The following is a 26,297-nucleotide window of genomic DNA, read 5'->3' on the forward strand; positions in this document are numbered from 1 at the left end:
ACTTAAAGTATGGACATTACATTGATTGAATATTACCTAAACAATGGAGAGATTACATTGAAAATGGGGCAGTGACCCTTCACACTGGGGCACTGAGGAGGACAGCACCATGACATGGAGAGATTCAGATTCAGACCCTCAATTCGCTGAGTGAATCCCGACTGAGCAGAAGCCAGGTGTCTCCTCAATTGAGGGCTAAAATTGGAGATGTAGCACTGTTGTGAGAGCTCTGCCTCCCAGTCAATGCTGGGAGAAGCATTGACAAAGGCCTAAATGCAGTTCTGCAGCCTGCCCTCTGCTAAAGAAAATGCTTGGCCCGCTAAGCAATACTGGGAGGTGGTGGCATAGTGGTATGTCACTGGGCTGGTAATCCAGGGGTCCAGGGTAATACTCCAGGGACCTGGCAGATGGTGGAATTTGAATTCAATAAAAACCTGGAATTAAAAGTCTAATGATGACCATGAAACCATTGTCAATTGTTGGAAAAATCCATCTGATTCATAATGTCCTTTAGGGAAAGAAATCTGCTGTCCTTACCTGGTCTGGCCTACATGTGACTCCAGACCCACAGCAATGTGGTAGACTCTTAATTGCCCTCTGAGCAAGCCTCAGTTCAAGGGCAATTAGGGATGGGCAATAAATGCTGGCCTAACCAATGATGCCCACATCCCATGAACGAATAGAAAAAAGTATTTTTTGAAAAGAAAAATGCTTTTACATGGGACGAGAATCATGATTGATATAAGAAATAATAAACTGAGCAGAAAGATAATCTTTACTGGGTACTTTGAAAAACAGGCTTTCATTAAAAAGTAACAGCGTATTTTACAAATGTACACTTAATAGTTATTAGGAGACCTCATGTGGCAGTGCTCTCTGGCAATCTGGAACCTCAAGTGTGCTTTTACCATGGTCTTGCCGGGGCCAAAATGTGACAGCATTTCACCCATTGATATCACATGGCAGACACATCGAAGCATGGTATGACATGACTCATCCCTGACTGAAACTACAGGATATGAGTCTTACAGATGGAGTATTTGTAGTGCCATTTACTTAACACTGTACAAAACTTGCTCCAGCTGTTGTTCTCTCTCGATTGCTATGTTGTTCAAAATGGAGCAAACTTCAATTATGAAACAAACTTTGTGTGGGACCATATTGAAAGAAGCCACTAGACATATTCAGCACCTGCTTCAATAGTGTATTTAGTGATATTCCTGGTGGTCTCATGATGGGAATTGTACATCAGTCCTTATTTCCAACAGCCATCCTCTTGTACCCCTGGGAAAGTTGGGGGGATGGGTGAGCTTCGCAGGCTGAAGGTATTGTTGACGGTGGGACTGGCACAGCCTGACACGACCTTTCCACAGTGATCACACACCAGCTGGACATTAATGAAGTGATTGCTCTTGCTGTGGATAGAAATTTATCTTCAGGTGTCTTGTTGCCTACGTGAATGTTGTCCATAAAGCCTCATGCACAAAGGAAGCTGGCTACAGCTGCATGTCCCAGATCTACAACATTTTGAGTGTTGGTGTCCATGGGACAGGTGATATATTTGTTGGGCCAAGCAAATAAGGCATGGGGGCTTGCTCGACCCAGCAGAGCACAGCAGGTTAGGAAATGGAGCTGATGTCCTGGATTGTGTTGTCGGAGGCTGCATAAGCCCACCATAGCCCGGCTGGTGTCAGCTGTGACTCAGTTGGTAACTCTCTTGCCTCTGAACAAGAAGATTGCGGTTCAAGTCTCACTCCCAGCCTTGAGCAAAAAAATCTAGAATGACACTCCAGTGTAGTACTGAGGGAATGCTGTGTTCTTGGATCTTTTGGTCAAAAAATTAAACGGGGATCTGTCTGCCTGGTCAGGTGGATTGAAAAGTCCTCACAACACGATTTGGAAGAAGAGCAGGGGAGTTATCCCCAGTGTACTTGCCAATATTCACTCCTCAATCAATATTCCAGAAATAGATTATCTGGTCATTATCACCTTGCTGTTTGTGGGAGCTTGCTGTATGCAAATTAGCTGCCTACATTACAACAGTGACTATACTTCAAAGGTACTTCATTGGCTTTGAGATGTCCTATGGTCATGAAAGGCACTATATAAATACACTGTGTCTCCTGCCAATGCAAGATAGCCACATGAGATGGTCGCCAATACCCATCTACACATGTGCACTGGTCCATGCATGCGCAGAAAACCAGTGACATCACTCTGCTGTGCCCAGCTCCAGCCTGCCAACACTCCTCTGCGCATGCGGCAATGATGTCACCACACACATACGCAGTGACATCAGTGTGCCATCACACAGTCTTCCTCAGAGACACAGTGAAACTATACGGCATTAATGGCTCCAAAGAGGAGCTGGTATATAATGAGATTTTCATTTGTCTTTTTAGCAGTTGCTGGGGTTAATTGAAAGCCTGCGACACTGCAATCATTTTATCCGCGTGAGCTAATGATACATTTTGTGCAGAGCATTCCTCCCCCTTGAAGACAATCACAGAGTCATCTAGGCAGGTCTCTGCCTCAGACAACTTCCACCCACATTAGCGCTTCCTCTGCAAATTTATTTTGGCTGAATACATAGTCAAATAGTTAAGTTTAGATATTTTCTCCATCTAATAGATTTGAAACTGTTGTGTTCACTTTATGGAGCTATTAAGGATGCCTTAAGGGCAGAGAAAAGGATGCTGCTGCCTCAGACAGAGCTGTGATGATTGGAGCAGTGCCATCTTTGGTCCTGGCCACTGCCTACTCTGCCACTCACAATGATGTCATGGAGTAATACACCCAAACTGCGCATGCACGCCATTGGCAGCAAATGCAGCCGTATAAATATGAATATTTCTTTTGGTGCAGCACAATATTCTTCCACACTGCTCCTCAGAAATTTCCAAGAAATTTACTCCTCGCCCTGTGGACTATGTAAGCCCTCCTATGAGCAGGTCGCCCTCTCCTGCTGCTCATGCTGCCTGTTGAGTCTGAAGGTGCTGCTGTTGAGTCCACCCGTCTAACTGTTGTTGAATGAAGCAAAATGCCACATATGATGAGGTGAGTATTGCAGAATAAAGTAGAAACAAACAAACTCCAAGCTGAAAAATCCATTGGAAATCATTTGCAGCAGTCAGGACCCTTTGATCTTTAAATGGTGTACCCAGTCAGTCAGCGTCTGAAGCTAATCCTGTGAGGTGTTACTCAGTGGTGCCAGTGAGGGAATTTTGATCCACTCCATTAAAATAGCATCAGGGTCCTAAATACATCATAGAGCCCCAATTCACATGAATTAATAAGGTTCTCGTCTGTTGCCAGCACACACCTCAGGCAGGTAAATGAAATGAACAATTAAAATGGTGGGCAGCGCTGTTAAAGTGGGATTGGGGTAGTCACTCACATTCCTTAATTTTCAGCCCTTTTATCCTGGTGAGCAATACCACAAGAGTCCTGCCAGTGTCAGTACATAAATAAACTGGGATTTGACAGTCCGGCCTGAATTCTCATGCAGATAGAGAGGCTTTCCATCTTAGCGAAAATGGCTGTAGAGGTAAGAATCCAGAAGCACCAGCCCCAAACCCAGCTACAGCAATTTGTGCAGCGGAGAGTGGGGGCGGGTTCTAAATAACGCATCCGTGGTTCACGGAGGCAACTGCACATTTTAAAGATCAGCTGTCTCAGCCAGATATGATTTTCACTACTGTGAAGTGCAAAACATGACTTGTGCACTTAGACCTGGTAGGAGAAGGTCATAACCTACCAGAGTTCTTTGCAGAGCTACAATACCCTTTTGGATATGGTCTCAGGACACTTGTGGAGAGGTCAGGTGTCCTAAGGGAAAGGTTAGCTGCCCTTTCGGAGAGGTAAGGTGCTCTTTGTAAGAGGTTAAGTGTGTTTTGGGGATTGTTAAAATTAGGCATGAATGTGCATTTAAATGTACCTAAACTCATTGGAGTTGTCAAGCTCATTGGAACTTTAAAGACAGCTATCAAGATAGCTGTCAAAGGGAGCTGTCAAGCTGTCAAGGGAATTAAATCTACTGCACGTTAGATATTTGAATAAACTGTCTGCAAAGTTTTTAAAAAATCAATGGGCAGAATCTTGCCCTCAGATGGCGGGCGGGCCCCACCGGCTTGGCGGCAGGCGGGCAGCCAACCCCCGCCACTGAAACGAGGCCAATTTTAAGTAGGCGGGCCAATTAAGGCCCGTCCAGCAGCATTCCCGACACAAAGCGCTATGCTCTTCCTGTGCAGGGGGGTGAGGGATTCCCCAGCTGTCAAAGCGCGCTCTTTCACGCATGCGCACGAAAGAGCGCACTTCTCCCTGAGGCAAAGTCCTGTCTCAGGGAGAATACTGACAGTGGAAAAAACTTTAAAAATAGAAACATTAAAATATCATTAACATGTCCCCCTCATGTGACAATGTCACACGAGATGGGACATGTTAATAAAGAACACATAAACTTTATTATTTTTGTACAAAACTGACATGAAACTTCATCCCGCCAGTGGATGAAGTTTCATGAATAATCTGAAGCCCGCTGGGGCTCCTGGCCTGCTCACCAGCCTTAAGGTTGGCCGGGCAGGTCTTTAAGTACTTTAACTAGCCTGTCAATGGCCTCACTTGGCCATTGACAGGTTGGAGGGCAGACAGCTGATTTTGCTGTCCGCCCACCTTCCTAAAAATTTAAATGGCCTGGGATGACGTCGAGGATTCCTCCCAATGTCATTCCGCGTCATTTTCCCCTCGGTGACCGGGCCCCGTCCCCAAATCGCCGAGGGGAAAATCCTGGCCAATGTTTGCTATTTCACTCCGTTCGATAAATGTATGTGCTACCATTATAGGCTGAATGATTGCACAACCTATCATTATCACAGTGGGGTGCCTGTCAGTTCGCAGTTTGATTGACAGCTCTAATAGCTTATAAAGTCTTTGAAGTGGGACTACGAATACAAATGCCTTTTAAAGGAAGTTAAATGTTGTGATTTTTTTTATCAATGGCTTTTTTTAAATAGTGAATTCATCAATAGACACTTAAAAACATTATTTAATCTCAGAATGGGTTCTGAGGTCCGCCCATGGTGAATACTGGGTGAGTTCGCATGGAGGATGTAAGGGCAAAGGGTGGTGGGTGGGGTACATGGGTTGGAAAAAGTTGGCACTAAGTTGATTATAAAGGGCTATGGGAATGAGGTGTCATGGGTTGGCATTGATGGGGCATGGGTGTGTGTGGGAGTGTGAGGGGGTGAGAGGAGTGAGGGCTGTTTTTTGTTTTACTCCTTTGTTTTATAGGTTCGACAAAGTGCTGGAGCACAAAGGTTGGACTTTCACCCAGTCCATCTCCTCATCCAGCAACCTCCAAACTCTTTCCGGGGGCGGTGACCACAACCCCGTTTTCACCTGTCCCCCAGAATGAAAATCCGAACTTCTGGGGCACTGTCTCCCGGGTCAGGTTTGCTGAGTCAGAAATTGTCCCGAGCCAGGAGCGAAAATTCAGGCTTCAGTCTATAAGAACACATTCTAATGAAACCAGGCCGAACTACCAAAAGATAAAGAAAACCAGCCATCTGTGTTCTTCTCTTCTCTTACCAATAAGCTTGGTCATTTTAAAATACACAGAATGAGAGGGAGTCTCCGGCCTTTCCATTTCTTCCAGAATATGTAGTTACACCGCAGTGAGCAGGGAATGATGCAACCAGCTCCACATTCAGAATTCATCATAAATTTGCTTGAAACAGAAGTATCAAGTCCAAAAATTTGATGTAAACCTCATGCTGATCGATCTTGTTGGGAAAATTAGCAAAATAAAAGTTGCCCCCAAGCTACATAATCTCACAAACTTCATGGTAAAATATGAAAACAATGAATAGCAAGTGTTTTCATTTCAAGGCTTTGGATAAATAAGGAGATTGAAGTGACACTCCCTGCAACCTTCCTTTAGGATATGGGATCCAGGCTTGTTACTATTGGGCTGTGTGTGTTTCCCTGACTCCATGATAGGCTGAATGAGGCTTGACTTTCATACCTGCCTGGTTAGTGGTGACATTAAGCGAAATGAACTGCCGGGGCTCCAGGCTGAGATCGGAGACCCCATTCACCGCCTCGACCTTCAGCGTATAGTTGGTGTGTGCCAACAGGTTTACCACACTGATAACCGGCTCGGTCAGTCCCATCTGCTTTGGGCTGAATCGAATCCCATTACCACATGCTTCACACTGGCTTGACTCCCACGCACACTTCCTGCAGATGACATTGTATCGGATGTCACTCCTGCCTCCGTTACTGGAGGGTGGGGTCCACTCCAAGGTCACCGAGGTTCCATTCACACTGGATAGGGCATTTAATGGGGCAGACGGGGGTCCTGGGAAAGATCAGAAACAATGGGAGTCAGATTACAACTGAAATGTCATGTAGCACTGTGAGCATCTTTAAATAGTAACACTTTTGCTTTTTGGAAAACTGACTAGAGTAATATCTCATTAAATTCCTTTGTTTATTTCAAATTCTTTTCCGATAGTGCAACATGAAATGTATCTCAATACAAATAGTTAACTTCAATAACTTGCCATCTCACTGTTCTGCACTATGAACACATTTCTGCGATTCCACGAATGTTCCTCACATCACAAGCAATTTGCACTGTTCAGAAATCACCTCAAATTTATTTATTCCTCTTAGAGAGGCAATGACATGTAAAACCATAAGGAAGAGAAAATTCAGAACATTCATCCCAGCCCCAAAGGCAACTCAGTGAAGCTACTCAACCTGGCTGATTAAATTTACCCAGTAAACCTCCCAGACCCACAAGATTGTAGTTATATCAGTGGTGTGGAGAGACAGGACGTGTGACTATTCTTTACTAAGAAATCAATGAATGACTGGGAGTTATGACTGATCATGGAGATGAAGCTGAGGAAATGTGACAGAGCAAAAGGGGACATTGTTACAGTGTTGTTGAACAGAGGTTACTGACCAACCACAGGCATGACGACAGTGACACCATTTTAGTTCTATGCACTAATTTTAGTCAAAAACACCTTGCACACTCAGACAAGTCATTGTACTTCACATGTGTATTTATATAAATATTTACTGTCATTCTGCATGAAACTTTGTAGTCATAGAATCATAAATTCGTACAGCACGGAAAGAGGCTATTCAGCTCATTGCGTCTGCGTCAGTTCCTTGAAATTGACAACCTTTTGGTCCAACTCTCCCATGCTGCAGTTTATCTCTTTCATCAAAGTTTTGAATTCTGCTGTGAATTTATAAGACACACCACATTCCAAAGGAGCTTCTGGAATTGTGTCCCCCAGTTGTGTGTGAGACTTTCAATTCATCGCAATAATTACTGAGAATGTTCATTTGCACAGTGAGATTCACCAGTCTGGTCTCCATCCTAACCTGCCTCCACCCTCCATCCAGGATGTGATTGGATGCTACTTGCCCTTTGCCATTTACCATGTTGGAGCTGCATGTTGCTTTCCTTTCCTGGCCTGGAGTGGTTATTTATAGAATAATAGAATAGTTACAGCACAGGAGGCCATTCAGCCCATCGTGTTTGTGTGGGCCATCTGATGAGCAATTCACCTCATGCCTATCCTCTGCTTTTTCCCCATAGCCCTGCATCTTTTTCCTTTTTGAATAATGATCCAATTCCCTTTTGAAAGCCATGATTGACCCTGCCTCCACTACACTCTCAGGCAATGCATTCCAGACCCCAACCACTTGATGCATGAAGAAGTTTTTCCTCATGTTACCATTGCTTCCTTTGCCAATTGCCTTAAATCTGCATCCTCTGATTCTCAATCCTTCACCAATGGGAGCAATTTCTCTCTATCTACTCTGACCACACCCTCTTGATTTTGAATACCTCTATCAAATCTCCTCTCAAACTTTTCTTCCCCAAGCAGAACAGTCCCAACTTCTTGAATCTTGCCAAGTAACTGAAGTTCCTCATCCTGGAACTATTTTCTCGTGAATCTTTTCTGCACTCTGTTAATACCTTCCAAAATTCCCTAGATTCTGGAAAGGTCCCAATGGATTGGATAAGCACAAATGTAACATCTCTATTATTTTTATTATTTAGTGAATGCAAATCCCAAAGACTTCTATTCAAGGGAAGAGATAGAAATCTGAAAACTATAGGCCACTTAGTCAAATATCTGTCATTAGGATAATGCCATTAGTAATCCATTAGTAAGTAGCAACAGGATATTTGCATAGTCAGAGTCAACATAGTTTTATAAAATGGGAAACAGCAATTGACACATCTGTTAGGTTCTTTTTGGGTAAGACAAGCAGGGTGGATAAAGGGAAATCAGTAGATGCAGTGTATTTGGATTTCCAAAATGCATTTGTTAAGGTGCCAATTTTTCAATTATTCTAATTGGTCAATCTGATCATTGTGATCCTTCCCTCTCCTTACCGTGTTTCCATGGTGCTGGAATTCGGCATTCTCACAATTTTAGCAGAGAAACAGTTATTGAGGGAGTAAAACACTCACAACACTCACACAACACTCAAACAACACACACAACACTCACACAACTCATAACAATCACACGACACTCACACAACACACACAACTCACACAACACTCACACAACGCACACAATGACACAAGTCACACAATACTCATAACACTCACATGACACTCACAACAATCACACAACATACACAACACTCACACAACAATGACACAACTCACACAACACTCACACAACACCCACACACCTCACACAGCACACAACACACAACACCCACACAACTCACACAACACACACAACACTCACAACACTCATACAACTATCACACAACAGTCACATAACACTCACACAACACTCCCAACACATGTAATAATCACACAACACTCATACAACACTCACAACATTCACGAAACAATCACACACCACTCACACAACACTCACACAACAATCACACACCACTCACACAACACTCACAACAATCACACAGCACTCTCAACACACAACACACACAACAATCACACAACACACACACAACAATCACACACCACTCACACAACACTCACACACATTGCTGTTCATTTTACCATTTTACAAACAAAGGCACAAAGCGTGTCTATTATTCACTTTTATTTCCTAATCTGAAACACAATTAGCCACATGCTGCTTGGAGGCTAACATATTGGACAATGTAACATTCAAACAATCACTCATTCAACTTGACACTGTAGGCACAGGGCTGTTCCAAGTGCTTTTATTTTCATAGCTGGCTTGGTGTACAACAGCACTAATTAAATATTGATATGATTAGGCTCCGTCGGTTACTTTTATATCTTCATTTTGGATAAATAGAGTGAATGATTCACATATGATCTTTATGAGTCTGATTTTACATTTGGCAGATTAAAGGGGTTACCAAGCGTTGCTCTGCAATAGTTATTACTCATAGATTATCGCACAATGATGTAGTCCTATAAAATATCCAGTGACGGGCCAGAATGCAGTGGAGTAATGGGTGATTGTGATACAGCAATTTAAAATGATCGAGTCTCACCATTAGAACCCTTCTCAGACAGTTAATGGGACTGACTAATTGCATGCAGCAGTGTCAGCATTAGTAAGATTTTCATAGAGCCTTAGAAACTTACAGCAGAGAAGGGGGTCATTTATCCAAAAGCAGAATACTGCAGATGTGGAAATCTGAAATAAAAACAGAAAATGCTGGAAATACTCAGTAGGTCAGCATCGTGGAGAGGGAAACGGAGTTAATGGGCTGGATTTTACACACCCCCACCAGCAGGGGGAGTTGAAGGCCAGGGAGGGGGAGAACGCTTATAAAATGTGCACCATTTTACAGGGGACAGTATTACTCTTCACTTGTCTGGATGAGTGCAACTCCAGTGACATCAAGAAGCTCGACACCACATTTGTGGCATCCCCCAAGTCACACCCTCCCTTTAACCCTCCCCCTGGCCTCTCAAACCCGGACCGCCACCCACATCGCCCTCCTTCAATGGGGCCTGCCAGCCGGGTCCTGCCTATACCCCAGACTTCTCAGTGGCCTCCACGCGAACCTGGCGCTGCTGGGATGACAGAGCTGCTGGCCAATCGGATTGGCTGGCAGTTCTTTAGGACAGGACTTGCTCCATAGATGCGGACAGAATTCTCACCCTCAATCAGTTAACATCTTTCCATGCGTGAAAAGGCTGCAGCAAGTGTTTGTGGCTCGAGGAACTTCGGATCAGAGTCATTGAGCTGGAGGCTGAGCTGCAGACACTGCGACACATCAGAGAGGGGGATTCTGTATGATTAATTTTGTTTTTAAAAAGGAAGTGAACTGGACACTTTGTATCAGGAGGTGGTCAAAACCTTAGGACAGCAGGGTCTTCAAAGTTGGTCAGTAGTCAGGGACAGGAGGGTGTGACTGCAAGTGAGGCAGGTAAGGGGACCCAGAAGACAGGAGTGCAGGAGTGTGAGCCTCTGCAATTGTCTAACAGGTTTGAGGTTCTCTCAGCTTGTTTGGCTGAAAGTGGAGGCTGCAGGGTGGTTGTGCTACTGAGCATGGCACCGTGGTACAGAAAGTCATTGAAGTTGGGGGAGCAAAAAGGAATGCAGTGGTAGTAGAGACAGTATAATGAGGGGGATTGACACAGTTTTTTTTTTGCAAAGAGCAAGAGTCCAGACGGCTGTGTTGCCTGCCCGGTGCCTGGGTTGGGGACATCTGCTCAGGGTTGGAGAGGAACTTGCAGTGGGAGGGGGAGGATCCAGTGGTCATGGTCCATGTAAGTTACCAACAACATAGGCAGGATGAGGAAGGAGGCTCTACATAGTCAGTATGAGGAGCTAGGCATCAAATTAAGAAGCAGAACATCAAAGGTAATAATTTCTGGATTATTACCTGAGCCACGTGCAAATTAGCATAGGGCAAATGAGATTGGGGAAATGAATGCGTGGCTCAAAGACTGGTGTGGGAGAAGTGGGTTCCAGTTTGTGGGGCACTGGCACCAGTGCTGGGGAAAGTGGGATCTGTACCATTGGGACGGTCTACATGGATAAGCTAAGTGGGACATAGATGGGTTAATTGAATGGGCAACGATCTGGCAAATGGAGTATAATGTGGGAAAAAGTGAAATTTTCCAATTTGGCAGGAAGAATTAAAGAGAAGCATGTTATCTAAATAGTGAGAGATTGCAGAGCTCTGAGATGCAGGGGGATCTGGGTGCCCTAGTGCATGAATTGCAGGTGCAGCAAGTAATTAGGAAAGTTAATGAAATGTTGTAATTTATTGTGAGGGGAATTGAATATAAAAGTAGGGAGGTTATGCTTCAGTTGTACAGGGCACTGGTGAGACCATATCTGAAGTACTGTGTACAGTACTGGTCTCCTTATTTAAGGAAGGATGTAAAAGCAATGGAAGCATAGAAGGTTTACTAGACTAGTGCCTGGAATGGTTGGGTTGTCTTATGAGAAAAGGTTGGACAGACTAGGCTTGTATCTGCTGGAGTTTAGAAGAGTAAGAGGCAACTTGATTGAAACATACAAGATCCTGAGGGGTCTTGACAGGGTGGATGTGGAGAGGATGTTTCGCCTTGTGGGAGAATCTAGAACTAGGGGTCGCTGTTTAAAAATAAGGGGTCTCCCATTCAAGACAGAGATTAGGAGAATTTTTTTCTCTCAGAGGGTTGTGAGTCTTTGGAACTCTCTTCCTCAAAAGGCGGTAGAAGAAGAGTCTTTGTATATTTTTAAGACAGAGCTAGATAGATTCTTGATGAACAAGGGGGTGAAAGGTTATCGGAGGTTGGCAGAATGTGGAGTTGAGGTTACAATCAGATCAGTCATGATCTTGTTGAATGGCAGAGCAGGCTCGAGGGGCCGAGTGGGCTGGAAGTGCCAAGTGGCCTAATCCTGCTCCTAATTTGTATGTTGATACGTTCCAGCATTTTCTGTTTTTATTAAAAGGGAGCATTTTTGTGCCTGTACTCGTTTTTTGAAAAATCAGTCACACATAATCCTACATTCCCCCTTCTTGTCCGAAATTTTGTAAATTCCTCATCCACAAGACCCGCCCAATTTCCTTGAATATTATTTTTGAAATTAGCTTCCAACACCTTTTCAGTTAGAGGGTTCCAGATCCTGATAACTCAATAAAAAAATACCAGAAATATTTTATTAATTTTATTCATTAATCGAATGTGGGCAATGCTGGGAAGGTTAGTATTTATTGCCCATCCCTAATTGCCCTTGAGAATGTGATGGTGAGCTGCCCTCTTGAACCGCTGTGGCCCATGTGGTGTAGATACACCCACAGTGCTATTAGGAAGGGAGTTGCAGGATTTTGACCCAGCGACAGTGAAGGAACGGTGATATCCCTGCAAGTCATGATGGTGAGTGGCTTGGAGGGGAGCTTCCAGGTGTTGGTGTTCCCATGTGTCTGCTGCCCTTGTCCTTCTAGGTAGTAGAGAAAGCAGCCTTGGAAGATGCTGTCGAAGGAGCTTCGGTGAGTTGCTGCAGTGCACCTTGTAGATGATACACGCTGTGTCATTGTTGGAGGGAGTGAATCTTTGTGGATGGGGGGCCAACCAAGCAGGCTGCTTTGTCTTGGATGTTGTCGAGCTTCTTGAGTGTTGTTGGAGTTGCACTCGTGGACAGTATTCAATCACACTCCTAATTTGTGCATTGTAGTTGGTGGACAGGCTTTGGGGAGTCAGGAAGCGAGTTACTCTGCACAGAATTCCCAGCCTCTGACCTGATCTTGTTACCACATTATTTATATGGTTGATCCAATTCAGTTTCTCGTCAATAGCAACTAGGGGATTCAGCGATTGTAATGCTGTTGAATGTCAAGGGGCAATGGTTAGATTTCCTCTTGTTGAAAATGGTCGTTTCTTGGCACTTGTGTGACATAAACATTACTGACCACTTATCAGCTCAAGCCTGAATGTTGTTCAGGTCTTTCTGCATGTGGACACAGTATTTAAGGGTAGCAAACGGTGCTGAACATTGTGCAATCATCAGTGAACATCCCCACTTCTGACCTTATATTGGAAGGAAGGTCATTGATGATGCAGCTGAAGATGGTTGGGCCGAGGACACTACCCTGAGGAACTCCTGCATTGATGTCCTGGAGCTGAGATGACTGACCTCCAACAACCACAACCATCTTCCTTTGTGCTAGACTCCAAACAATGGAGAGATTTCCCCCTGATTCCCACTGACTTCAATTCTATTAAAGTTCCTTGATGACCAATACTTGGTCAAATGCTGCCTTGCTGTCAAGGGCAATCACTCTCAATTCTGTGATTTAACTCTACTGTCTACATTTGATCTGTGTTGGTCCATGGGTAGAACAAGATTTACATGGATATTCATGATTGCCAAGTCCTCTCAGGTACCTGAAGAGAGAGAGAATCTATTTTTGGATATAGACTTTAATGAGGTCTGGAGTGGAGTGATCCTGGCGGTACCCAAACTGAGCATTGGTGAGCAGGTTATTGCTGAGTAAGTGCCGCTCGATAACACCATCAATGACACCTTCCATCACTTTGCTGATGATCAAGAGTTGACTGATGGAACGATATTTGGCCGGGTTGGATTTGTCCTGCTTTTGTTTACAGGACATACCTGGGCAATTTTCCACATTGCCAGGGAGATGCCAATACTCCAGCTGTACAAGAACAGTTTTGCTAGGGGTGCAGCTAGTTCTGGAGAACAAGTTTTCAATACTATTACCTGAATGTTGCCAGGCCAAAGCCTTTTCTGTGTTCAGTGCCTGCAACCATTTCCTGATATCATGTGAAATGAATCGAATTGGCTAAAGACTGGTATCTGTGGTGCCAGGGATATCAAGAGGAGGCCGAGATGGATCATCCACTTGGCACTTCTGGATGAAGATGGTTGTAAATGCTTCAGCCTTGTCTTAGGCACTGATATGCTGGGCTCCCCCATCATTGAGGATGGGGATATTTGTGGAGCCTCCTCCTCCAGTAAGAAGTTTAATTGCCCACTATCATTCATGACTGGATGTGGCAGGACTGAAGAGCTTTGATCTGATCCCTTGGTTGTGGTACCATTTAGCTCTGTTTATAACATGCTGCCTCTGCATACATTGAGTTCTGTATTATAGCTTCACCAGGCTGATGCTTTTTTTGATATGCCTGTTACTGCTTCTGGTATTCTCCAAATTCCCCCCAATGGCCTGTTCCTGCTTTACCCTGCAATCTCCTTTTCCAACCTACCTGTGCTGGGTCTTTTCTTAAATCGCTGAAATTTGTTTTTCCTAGGTTGCATATTTTTATCTTCTACATCTTCCTACAATTACTATAAACTGATCTATGTCTTGGTTGCTGTTAGCCAGAAGCTCTCTTATTGTAACACACTCCACTGATACCTGGGATGAAGAACTGTGGCTATGAGGTTAGATTGGAGAGGTTGAAACTGTTTTCCTTGGAGAAAAGAAGGCTGAGAGGAGACTTGATAGAGATATTCAAGGTCCTGAGGGGTATGGACAGGGTAAATAGTGAGAAACTGTTCACACTCAAGAGAACATCAAGAACGAGAGGGCACAGATTCAAAATAATTGGCAAAAGGAGTAAAAATGATGTGAGGCTGCCAGTCTCTTCCCATATTCTCTCTTTGCCTCTTTCCTTTTTCACTTCCCCTCTGAATTTTCTATATTTAGCCTGAGTCTGCCAAAGAAAACTTATGAATTCAGTTTCTGGTCAGGATGTTTATAGGTTGCCCTTGTCCTACTAGAAATTAGAGGTTGCAGGTTTGGAAGGCACTGTTGAAGGAATTGCCTCCTTCTGTATTGTGACCATTCTCTGAGTCTATCTATTCCCCTCTTACTGTTCACAACTCTATAAAAGAAGTGTAACTGTGGTGGGGTGTTGGTTACAGGTTGGTATGTATTAAAAGAGACTCCGTCATCTTCTGGAGGTTAACTGTAAATCTTTATTAACTACTAGAACGATTCACACACGTAAAGGAAAGGGTACAAGCTGGAAGCAGTCTCGATGCTTAGGGCTATACGCCTCTCTGCTCTACTCCACACCGACCCTGGGTCTGGGTCATGTGCTTTCTTACATCACTGTGTGGGCAGTAATGTACACAGTCCCACATTAACCCTATATGTGCCAGACCCTTATACTGCAGTAACAGCTTCTCCTCTGTTTCTCAGATCAAGCCAAATGGGAGCCAAGTCCTAGAACCATGTAGTAATCATTTCTCTTCAGAACCCTAACATCATCTTTAATTTAAACTGTTTTTTTCTGCTCTAGCACTCTTGAATACTTGATCAGCAAGAATATTAATAACTCATTCCTGACCTTGTTGGAGCCATGCCTCTGTTAATGCAACCTCATCATAATCCCAATTGACAACCTGTTATTTATTTAATTCCACTATGGATATCAATGTCCATACAATTTATTACCCCCTTCAAAATTTCTGTTATTTTTCTCAGTCAGGTTCCTGCAATTTTGGGGATATTTCTAATTTGACTGATGTTTAAATTTCTCTATCCTCTGATCTCATTGCTGCTCCTGCCTGCCATTTTCTGATTGCCCTAACCCTTGTCGAATTTGATTAAATTCTCTCGAACAGTAATTGTTAACATCTCCATGAGAACATTAGTCCCGGCTCCCAGAACCAGTTCCAATGCCCCAAGGATCTGAAACTTTCCATCCTGCACCACTTCTGCAGCCACACGTTTACCTGCTCTATCCTCCTGATTCTCTAATTCTGGCTCGTGGCATTGGAGTCATCCCAAGGTCACTCCCTTTGAGATCCTGTTTAATCTTTTTCCCTTTTGTTTCCCTGAAACTTTACCTGAAGGACCTCAACGTTTTTTCTATTTGTGCCATGGGTTCCAACATGGATCACAAGTTCTGGCAGATAGATCATATATATATCATTAATAAAAATAATGATATATTTATTAAGCACCTTAATGCATTAAATACTTCAATATAATTTATAGAGAAAGTTACTTTGTTATGTAACAGTGTTTTTGAACTGTAGCGAATTAACCTTGCTTAATATGTGTGAAAGCCTTAGCTCTGGAATTATTTTGGGCACCTTTCTGTCAGCAGTTCTGGAGACATATTCATAAAATGATTAAAGTAACTGAAGCGCTATTGAGATGTGTTCTTGACAGTCTAAATGCATTCCTGATAGTCCGACTGTGCTCCTGACAGCCGGGTTACATTCCTGACAGTCCGATTGGATTTCTGACAATTCGAACGCGTTACTGACAGCCGGGTTGCATTCTTGTCAGTTGTATTGTGTTCTTGACTTGGAGATTATGTTTCTAGCAGTTGGATCGCATTCCTGACACAGTGATACTAGTCCTGAAATGGGGATAATTTTCCTCACATAAGAACTGTGTTTTTGGAAATGCTGAGTTCACTATCTCCAGCACAGAAGTCCAACAATTGCCTTGTTGGCATTTCACATTTCATCAAAAACCTACAGAAACTTGGATAAATCACAAAATGTTTTTTTTTAAGTTATTCATAGTTCTGTTTAGCCCTCCAAAAGATGATTAAAAGACTCACTTGTGGTCTACTGTATTTTAAATGTTCCCCTCTATTTAATGTCCCAGTAGAGTGAACAGATCAGCCATCAAATCATAGGCCTCTGCTAAGCTTTACTATATTAAGGCAGTCACTGGGAGGTGGTCAGGATCCACACAGAGTGATCCCACCATTCTGTCTGCAGCATGCCTTTAACACTAAGATAAAAGCAAAAAACTGCGGATGCTGGAAATCCAAAACAAAAACAAAAATACCCGGAAAAACTCAGCAGGTCTGGCAGCATCTGTGGAAAGGAGCACAATTAATGTTTCGAGTCCGAATGACCCTTCAACAGAACTAAGTAAAAATAGAAGAGAGGTGAAATATAATCTGGTTTGAGGGGGGGGTGGGACAAGTGCCTTTAACACTGCCAGGACCTTCTCCAATAGCCCAGCTGGCATTAGGTGCTGAATGGGCTGGAGTAATCAAATGTGGATCTTTAAGTCTGCAGGGCAGAGTGATGGAGTGTTAACTACACTGCTCTCCTGTCAGACACCTCATTAACATCAGAGTGTCCCACTCCCCTCATTCTGCTGTGTCACCACTACATTACTCTACATTACTTACACCAGAATGAAGATGCAGCCTGTAACTGATCAGATAATAAACGGTTATTATATTGCAACTTGATTAGTTGTGTATGCAAGGAGTGGATGAGAATAGAATGGACAGATTTATTTCAAACTGATCCATGATATGCATGAAATTGTTGGAGAAATGTTAGTAAGTTTATGGTAAGTAGATGCTAGTCCGATGCTCAAGAAAAGCAACTTAAATGGACTTATGTTAATAAGAGGCAAAATCCTGTCAGTTTGAGTTGACAGATTTCTCATTACTCTCCAATAGCCCAGGCCTGACTCATTTCTGAAGCTCAGAAAACCTTCTTCATGATGATCATTCTTTGAAATCTATGTATAATCTCATTTCCTTAACGTGAGAGAAAGTGCGACTAAAAAGTTATGCAAGAAATTAAAGAACACTTCAGAACATAAGGATGTGGTAACATTGATCATTGGTGGTAATGCAGAATGGACACTAGCGAATCAGCTTGTTTACACTGACTTCAATAGAGGTGAAGATTGGCAGGATGGAAGAGAGAGAGAGAGCAATTTGCTATTGGCTGTCTTTCACAGTCTGAACATTAATGCTGGAATAAAACTGCAGTGAAATGTTTGCACAGTGTTTATGAAAATGTAACATATTGCATCTATTTATATATTTATAGACAGTGTAAATTGTTATGCTTTGTCTCAGGTACCCTGGTCAACTCGGACCATTCATGACTTTGCTTGAAAAAGACTGGGCTGAACTGCAGTGAAGCCTCCACTACTGTCCCTACGGAACAACGACTCAACTTCAGTCCCACATCCCACCTGGTTGATACTTAACTGCCTTCTGAAGTGGCCTAGCAAACCCTTCAGTTGTATAAAACAATACAAAGAATTACAACAGTAATATTGTGAGAACACCTTCACCGCAAAAACTGCAGCGGATCAAATAGGATGTCCAGCACCAACCCCTCAGGGCAGCTCGGGATGGGCTATAAAAGCCATAAGACCATAAGACCCTAGGACATAGGAGCAGAAATTAGGCCAATCGACCCATCGAGTCTGCTCCGCCATTCAATCATGGCTGATCAGTTTCTCAACCCCATTCTCCCGCCTTCTCCCTGTAACCTTTGATCCCCTTACCAATCAAGAACCTATCTATCTCGGTCTTAAATACACTCAATACCTTGCCAGCAATGCCCACATCCCAAAGATGATAAGCAAAGGATATGATCACATCCTCTATAAGGCACAACAGCTTGTGAGTTCCTGCTGGTAAGAGCTGCTGTGTGTCCCTAGGAGGTCCCCCACTTTGTTGCTGTATCTACGGCAGAGTTTTGGTGAAAATCCTGTTTAGAGAGTGCCTAACCTCCATCAGAATTAAGGGGTGATTGAGTGGAAAACACCTTGAGAAAATTCGATAGTAAGGAAATATAACTGGGTGGGACAGAGTTTGGAAGTTCAACAGATATCCTAATGTAGTATTCCAATTCCACTCGGCTTGAAGTGAGTTTTTATGCAAAACTTTGCTAGGACAGAGCGGGTGCAGCCTGTGGCAGCAGTGGGTTTGATGGACTAAATGGCACTTTGATATTTTGTTGTGGGCAATTCACTCAAATTAAACATTGAATCTTACACTGAAACACCTTAGAGCCAGCTCCTTCTGGTGCTGCTTTCCTGCCCTAGGTGAGTATTGAACCCCATTCCTCTCTCTGCTCTTTCTAATCACCTGGTTTATTAGAACCGGGTAGAAAAGGGTTAACATTCAGTGCAGCACAACAAAACAGTTTTGGAGAATAATTTTTTTTATTCATTCACGGGATGTGGGCTTCGCTGACTAGGCCAGCATTTATTGCCCATCCCTAGTTGCCCTTGAGAAGGTGGTGGTGAGCTGCCTTCTTGAACCGCTGCAGTCCCTGTGGTGTAGGTACACCCATAGTGCTGTTAGGAAGGGAGTTCCAGGATTTTGACCCAGTGACAGTGAAGGAACGGCGATATATTTCCAAGTCAGGATGGTAAATTGCTTGGAGGGGAACTTCCAGGCAGTGGTGTTCCCATGTGACTGCTGCCCTTGTCCTTCTAAGTGGTAGTGGTTGTAGGTTTGGAAGGTGTCTAAGAGGCCTTGGTGAGTTCCTGCAGTGCATCTTGTGGATGGTACACACTGCTGCCACTGTGCGTCGGTGGTGGAGGCAGTGAATGTTTGTGGATGTGGTGCCAATCAAGCGGCTGCTTTGTCCTGGACAGTGTCCAGCTTCTTCAGTGTTGTGGGAGCTGCACTCATCCAGGCAAGTGGAGAGTATTCCATCACACTCCTGGCTTGTGCCTTGTAGATGGTGGACTGGCTTTGGGGAGACAGGAGGTGAGTTACTCATTGCAGGATTCCTAGCCTCTGACCTGCTCTTGTAGCCACAGTATTTATATGGCTAGTCCAGTTCAGTTTTTGGTCAATGGTAACCCCCAGGGTGTTGATAGTGGGGGATTCAGTGATGGTAATGCCATTGAACATCAGGGGGTGATAGTTGGCTTCTTTCTCGTAGGAGATGGTCATTGCCTGACACTTGTGTGACATAAATGTTACTTGCTACTTGTCAGCCCAAGCCTGGGTATTGTCCAGGTCTTGCTGCATTTAGACATGGACTGCTTCAGTATCTGAGGAGTCGCGAATGGTGCTGAACATTGTGCAATCATCAGTGAACATCCCCACTTCTGACCTCATGATGGAAGTAAGGTCATTGATGAAGCAGCTGAAGATGGTTGGGCCTAGGATACTACCCTGAGGAACTCCTGCAGTGATGTCCTGGAGCTGAGATGATTGACCTCCAACAACCACAACCATCTTCCTTTGTGCTAGGTATGACTCCAACCAATGGAGAGTTTTCCCCCTGATTCCCATTGACTCCAGTTTTGCTAGGGCTCCTTGATGCCACACTCAGCCAAATGCTGCCTTGATGTCAACGGCAGTCACTCTCACCTCACCTTGGGAGTTCACCTCTTTTGTCCAGGCTTGGAGCAAGGCAGTAATGAGATTAGGAGCTGAGTGGCTCTGGTGGAACACAGGCTGGGCATCAGTGAGCAGGTTATTGCTAAGCAAGTGCCACTGGATAGCACTGTTGATGACCCCTTCCATTACTTTACTGGTGATGGAGAGTAGACTGATGGGACGGTAATTGGCCAGGTTGGATTTGTCCTGCTTTTTGCGTACAGGAATACCTGGGCAATTTTCCACATTGCCGGTAGATGCCAGTGTTGTATCTGTACTGGAACAGCTTGGCTAGGGGTGTGGCAAGTTCTGGAGCACAAGTCTTCAGTACAATTGCCGGAATATTGTCAGGGCCCATAGCTTTTGCAGTATCCAGTGGCTTCTGCCGTTTCGCGATATCACATGGAGTGAATCGAATTGGCAGAAGACTGGCATCTGTGATGCTTGGAACCTCCAGAGGAGGCCGAGATGGATCATCCACTTGGTACTTCTGGCTGAAGATTGTTGCGAATGCTTCAGCCTTATCTATTGCACTGATGTGTGGGCTCCTCCATCATTGAGGATAGGGATATTTGTGGAGCCTCCTCCTCCAGTGAGTTGTTTCATTCTCCACCACCATTCATGACTGGATGTGGCAGAACTGCAGAGCTTAGATCTGATCTGTTGGTTGTGGAATTGCTTTGCTCTGTCTATCATTGCTGCATATGCTGTTTGGCACGCAAGTAGTCCTGTGTTATAGCTTCACCAGGCTGACACCTCATTTTTAGGTATGCCTGGTGCTGTTCCTGGCATGCCCTCCTGCACTCTTCATTGAATCAGGGTTGATCCCCTGGCTTGATGGTAATACTAGAGTGGGGGATATGCCAGGCCATGAGGTTTCAGATTGTGGTTGAGTACAATTCTGCTGCTGCTGATGACCCACAGCGCCTCATGGATGCCCAGTCTTGAGCTGCTAGATCTGTTCAAAATCTATCCCATTTAGCACAGTGGTAGTGCCACACATCACGATGGAGGGTATTCTCAATGTGAAGGCGGGACTTCGTCTCCACAAGGACTGTGCGGCGGCCACTCCTACCGATACTGTCATGGGCAGATGCATCTGCAGCAGGCAGGTTGGTGATGATCAGGTCAATTATATTTTTCCCTCTTGTTTGTTCCCTCACCACCTGCCGCAGACCCAGTCTAGCAGCTATGTCATTTAGGACTTGGCCAGCTCGGTCAGTAGTGGTGCTACCGAGCCACTCTTGGTGATGGACATTGAAGTCCCCCACCCAGAGTACATTCTGTGCCCTTGTCACCCTCAGTGCTTCCTCCAAGTGGTGTTCAACATGGAGCAGCACTGATTCATCAGCTGAGGGAGGGCGGTACGTGGTAATCAGCAGGAGGTTTCCTTGCCCATGTTTGCCCTGATGCCATGAGACTTCATGGGGTCCAGAATCGATATTGAGGACTCCCAGGGCAACTCCCTCCTGACTGTATACAACTGTGCTGCCACCTCTGCTGGGTCTGTCCTGCTGGTGGGACAGGACATACCCAGGGACGATGATGGTGGTGTCTGGGACAATAATCTGTAAGGTATGATTCCGTGAGGATGCCTATGTCACGCTGTTGCTTGATTAGTCTGTGAGACAGCTCTCCAAATTTTGGCACTAGCCCCCAGATGTGAGTAAGGAAGACTTTGCAGGGTCAACAGGGCTGAGTTTGCCTTTGTTGTTTTCGGTCCCTATGTCGAGGCCGGGTGGTCCATCTGGTTTCATTCCTTTTTAAGTAGCTAGGAATTACTTAGTTAGGAACTCATGTATTATGTGTAAGTTTTCCAAGGGCTGCATTTCACAGATGTACAAGAGCCTGTAGCAGGCAGCATGGCGATATTAAACCTAAAGAGTTTCTAATCTTTTGAAATCAACGTCCATTGTCATCAAAACCCATCAGGTTCACTATTGTCCTTCAGGGAAGGAAATCTGCTGTCCTTATCTGGTCTGTCATACATATAACTCCAGACCCACAGCAATGTGGTTGACTTTTAACTCCCCTCTGAAATGGCCTAACAAGCCACTGAGTTCAGGGGCAATTAGGGATGGGCAACAAATGCTGGCATTGTCAGCAACATCCACATCCCATGGAAGAATATAGAAAAAAAACACCAGCACAAACTGCGTAACATTCCTTTATTAAAGTGGCAGATGAGCAGCTTTAACCTCCTGGTGATGGGCAGGAGAGGCTCAGCACATGGGGGCTTCAATCGGTAACTATGTAAAACCTGACCCCAAACTGTCTACTCCCAGTTTAATTTTGGTGGGTTGGGCATGTCTGAGTAGCCAGTCTGGAAAGTTGGGTCACTGTTTTTTTTAAATTTAAGGCGCTGTTCCTCACATTTTGACAGATATTTACATTTAACAGCTGTGGGCTGTGTTTTCCGGGGCTTGGGGAAGAGATGAGAAGAGGTTGGAGCTGCTGGATGCAGGAGCAGGACATCTCTTTCTGGCCTCCTCAAGCAGCTGCCATCAGCCAACACCCCCAGGACCAAACCCGCAATCTCTTCCAGTCCCCCGTCCCTCCCAATTGCTGGTCCAATACCCCAAAATACCTGTGAAGTTTCCTAGTTGCCAGAAGGCATTCCCAATGATCATTGGCCGTGGCTTTACTGTCCAGCCTGCCAGGCGCCTGCTCAATCTGACTGGCTGCCAGGTGGGAACTGGAATCAAGGGATGATAATGAAATAATGCTGGTAAATTGACATGTCCTCTGCATTCCTGGCATTTCCGGGATTTGCCCCCGCCCACCTCTTAATTACTGGAGCTGAAGCATCAATATTGGAGTGTTACCACTGGAGGGCACAGAGCTGGATGTAGAATTCCTGAAGTTGGACTCAGTTGGTGTCTGTCATCATTACTATTCCCATCTCTTGTGTGGAAATGGAAAGGGATTTGAAGAAAGTGATTAAAACAGGAACAACATCGAAATCCAGATCATAAAAACAAACAGGCTGGAACTGCTGTTGTCACAGCTGGTAATGGGGCCCTGACCAAAATGTGACAAGTATCCTTGCACTAAATTTGAAAAGAAAAACAAAATGTTCCTTCACAGCGGATAAAGGATTTCTGAAACTCCCGGAGGAGTTCCTTATTCATGCTGAACTCAGATATCTTTGAAAGGACCTGGATAGATATTGGCTCAGTGGAAAGGTTCAACTTCATGGAGATAATGGCCACACAATTTAAGATTTTCCCAGAGGAGGAGGGAAGGAATTTAGCATTTAAAGTTAGGGAGTTAAGGATAGAATGAGGGAGAGGGGAGTCGAGGATAGAATGGGGGAGGGGGAGTCGGGGATAGAATGGGGGAGAGGGGAGTCGAGGATAGAATGGGGGAGAGGGGAGTCGAGGATAGAATGGGGGAGAGGGGAGTCGAGGATAGAATGGGGGAGAGGGGAGTCGAGGATAGAATGGGGGAGAGGGGAGTCGAGGATTGAATGGGGGAGAGGGGAACCGTGGATAGAATGGGGGAGAGGGGAGTCGAGGATAGAATGGGGGAGAGGGGAGTCGGGGATAGAATTGGGGAGAGGGGAGTCGGGGATAGAATGGGGGAGAGGGGAGTCGGGGATAGAATGGGGGAGAGGGGAGTCGAGGATAGAATGGGGGAGAGGGGAGTCGAAGATAGAATGGGGGAGAGGGGAGTCGAGGATTGAATGGGGGAGAGGGGAGCCGTGGATAGAATGGGGGAGAGGGGAGTTGAGGATAGAATGGGGGAGAGGGGAGTCGAAGATAGAATGGGGGAGAGGGGAGTCGAGGATTGAATGGGGGAGAGAGATTCCACGGTCGAATGAGAGAGAGGGGAGAGCCAAATGATGTCGTGGGTTTCCTTGATCAGCCTTTTCTTGCTGCAAGTATTTATGTCCAAGACTGGTTGAAAGGATAGTGAAGCACAGGGTAATAAATCTAGGGCAATTTGTTTGGGATTTATACATTTTTAAAGTGTTTGGTCATAGAGAATTTATTCAGTGATGAAGAATGTATTGAAAGGTCAAAGATAACTAAAGAATGTGAGCTGTACATCTGCGATTTTGCATTACTGATTGAATGGCAGACACACGGACTGGACTGTACGTGTGACCCAGACCGCGTTGTGTTACTCACTGGTACAAGGTGCGGAGGGAAGGTCAGAAGCTGATCGGTAGTAGTTGGTATCACATTGGCAGAAGAGAGCAGCCATCATTTCAGAGTGACTGTGAAGAGGACATTTGGCACAGAGCTGGTCTCCAGAACTCGACTTGAAGAATCCAGGCTCACAGGCTGAAATAAAACAAAACGTATACCTCAATATTGTCCTTTGACAAAACCACCAATCACTTCAATCACCCTTTTGGATCAATCTCGGAACACTTTCTGCTTCAAGAGGCTGTTACAATTTCATTGATTAATTAACATTTTATCAAAGCAGGAAGTCGGTGGAGATCTGTGAATAATTTGTATCTCCATTATGTATTTAAACAACAAGCTGATTCCATCGATGATTGTTTAATTCTCTGTGGAGCTCAGCATGTGTTCCTTCAAGCTGCTACATGCTGAAAACAATTTGGAAGTTACTGTGTGTCAAGCACGGAAGTCAAAAAGAGCAGTGGGATCAAACAGAGGTAACACTGGAGCACTTCAGCAGTAAATGGCTCACAATAAATAGAGACACACAGCTCAATCAGGCAGCCCACGTCAAAAGGCCACATATTTGCTTCTCTCAGTCTCGGACAAATTCCTGTGAGCTTAAAAAACTTTCTGGTTAGTAGGTTTTTTCAGTCCTGAACTCAGGGTAGGAGAGTTACAAGGCTCTAAGGGACCTTCCTCACTTTTCCATTACATGTGCTTCAATAATCCAACATTCCCACCCACGGAACCAGGAAAATCTACACATCGAAATTCTTCACTGGTTTTAACTGGCAATTGTCATTCGTGTTCTTTTTTTTGGTTCTAATAGAAAATGAGTGTAAGACAGAAAAGAAAAACAAAACAAAAGGGTGTTAAACAATTTGGTATGCACCTGGATGAGAGATGAAGAAGCCGCTCAGGCACATTAGCGATCACCGCCACACACTAAGGCTCACAACGTTAACTCCAGACAGCTCTTAGGCAGATGGATAACCACTGCTCCAGAAATGAGGCTGAGGCTTTATTAACTCCTGCAACTAGTTTAGATTCCAGCAGCCATCCTCTCTGCTGGGAATGAGGGGAATATCAGTGGAATACGGTGGAAAACTGTACAGTTCTGAAGCTACCTATACCTCTCAGGTAGTTGGTGGGATGGGCTCTGGGCTATTTCGCAGAGGTTTAGAATTTGGGGGTGGGGAGACAGTTCATGGAAGGGTAAAACTATGAGAAGTAAAAGAAACCTATCTGTTGGCAACTTTTCAGGCCTTGGTCCCCCTTCTCACTGTGCTCACCTGGTTTAAAAGCCACATTTTCCTGCTCAGGCCACCAATTAAAATTGCAGTGAGGGCCCAAGAGCATAATTAAAACTGGATATATATATGTAATGCCTGCTCTCGGAGGCTGCCTTTATCGCCTGCACAAGTTAAAAATTGAGAACAGCTAGCTTTCTAATCAGTAAGTAACCTGGGTGATTTTAACAGCCCACACTGAGCATTACACCGTTCTCCCTAACCATGGAGATGAGTGTAATGGAAATTTCAGAGAACAGGAAATTTCTTCCCAGTTCCACAAGACAATCAATCAAACAGCTCCTTTCGACTAGCAGTGCTAATGCTACACTTGCACAGGCATTGGAGGAGGAACAGACTGCTTCCAACAGTTTGTGACAGAACCAGTAACTGTAGTGATGAGATAAGGCTTTGTTCCTGATTGTGCCAGTTATGACCTGAAAATAGCTGCCGTGGTCAGTGCAAAGTTGGAAAGGTTTCTTTTTGCTTTGAAACATTGCGAGTTGCATATCTCTGAACCTGGGCTGGAGACTAATAACAGGAGATCAGTGGTCCTTGTCTGGGTTCTGTTTTTACAATCTGCAGATCAATTATTCATGAAAAGAATTGAAACTTCAAAAACAACTCAAAATGACGGGGGGATAATCGCTGGCTGTTTGATTTGTGTTGTGTGGATGTACAAAGCTCCCTCTTCTCCATGGGAACATCAGGAAACAGACTGAAGCACCAGTTATAAACAACGTTATACTTTCACCGCCTTCCCGCAAACCAAACAAGAGCCAGGCGCCA

The 26,297-nt window shown here is 44.5% G+C and overlaps 1 protein-coding gene across 2 annotated transcripts in view; it reads right to left on the reverse strand.

Moving 5' to 3' along the window:
- The window catches only part of epha8 (eph receptor A8), a 568,862-nt gene that overhangs the window by 173,639 nt on the left and 368,926 nt on the right, over window positions 1-26,297 (reverse strand). For both annotated transcript variants that reach the window (XM_078558294.1, XM_078558293.1), the window contains exons 4-5: window positions 24,217-24,372; window positions 6,023-6,358 (exon numbers count right to left, since the gene is read on the reverse strand). In XM_078558294.1, the coding sequence (XP_078414420.1) occupies window positions 6,023-6,358; window positions 24,217-24,372 (492 nt within the window). The remainder of the gene's footprint in view (window positions 1-6,022; window positions 6,359-24,216; window positions 24,373-26,297) is intronic.

Source organism: Cetorhinus maximus, chromosome 15, assembly GCF_964194155.1.
Source record: "Cetorhinus maximus chromosome 15, sCetMax3.hap1.1, whole genome shotgun sequence".
NCBI classification, from domain to species: Eukaryota; Metazoa; Chordata; class Chondrichthyes; order Lamniformes; family Cetorhinidae; genus Cetorhinus; species Cetorhinus maximus.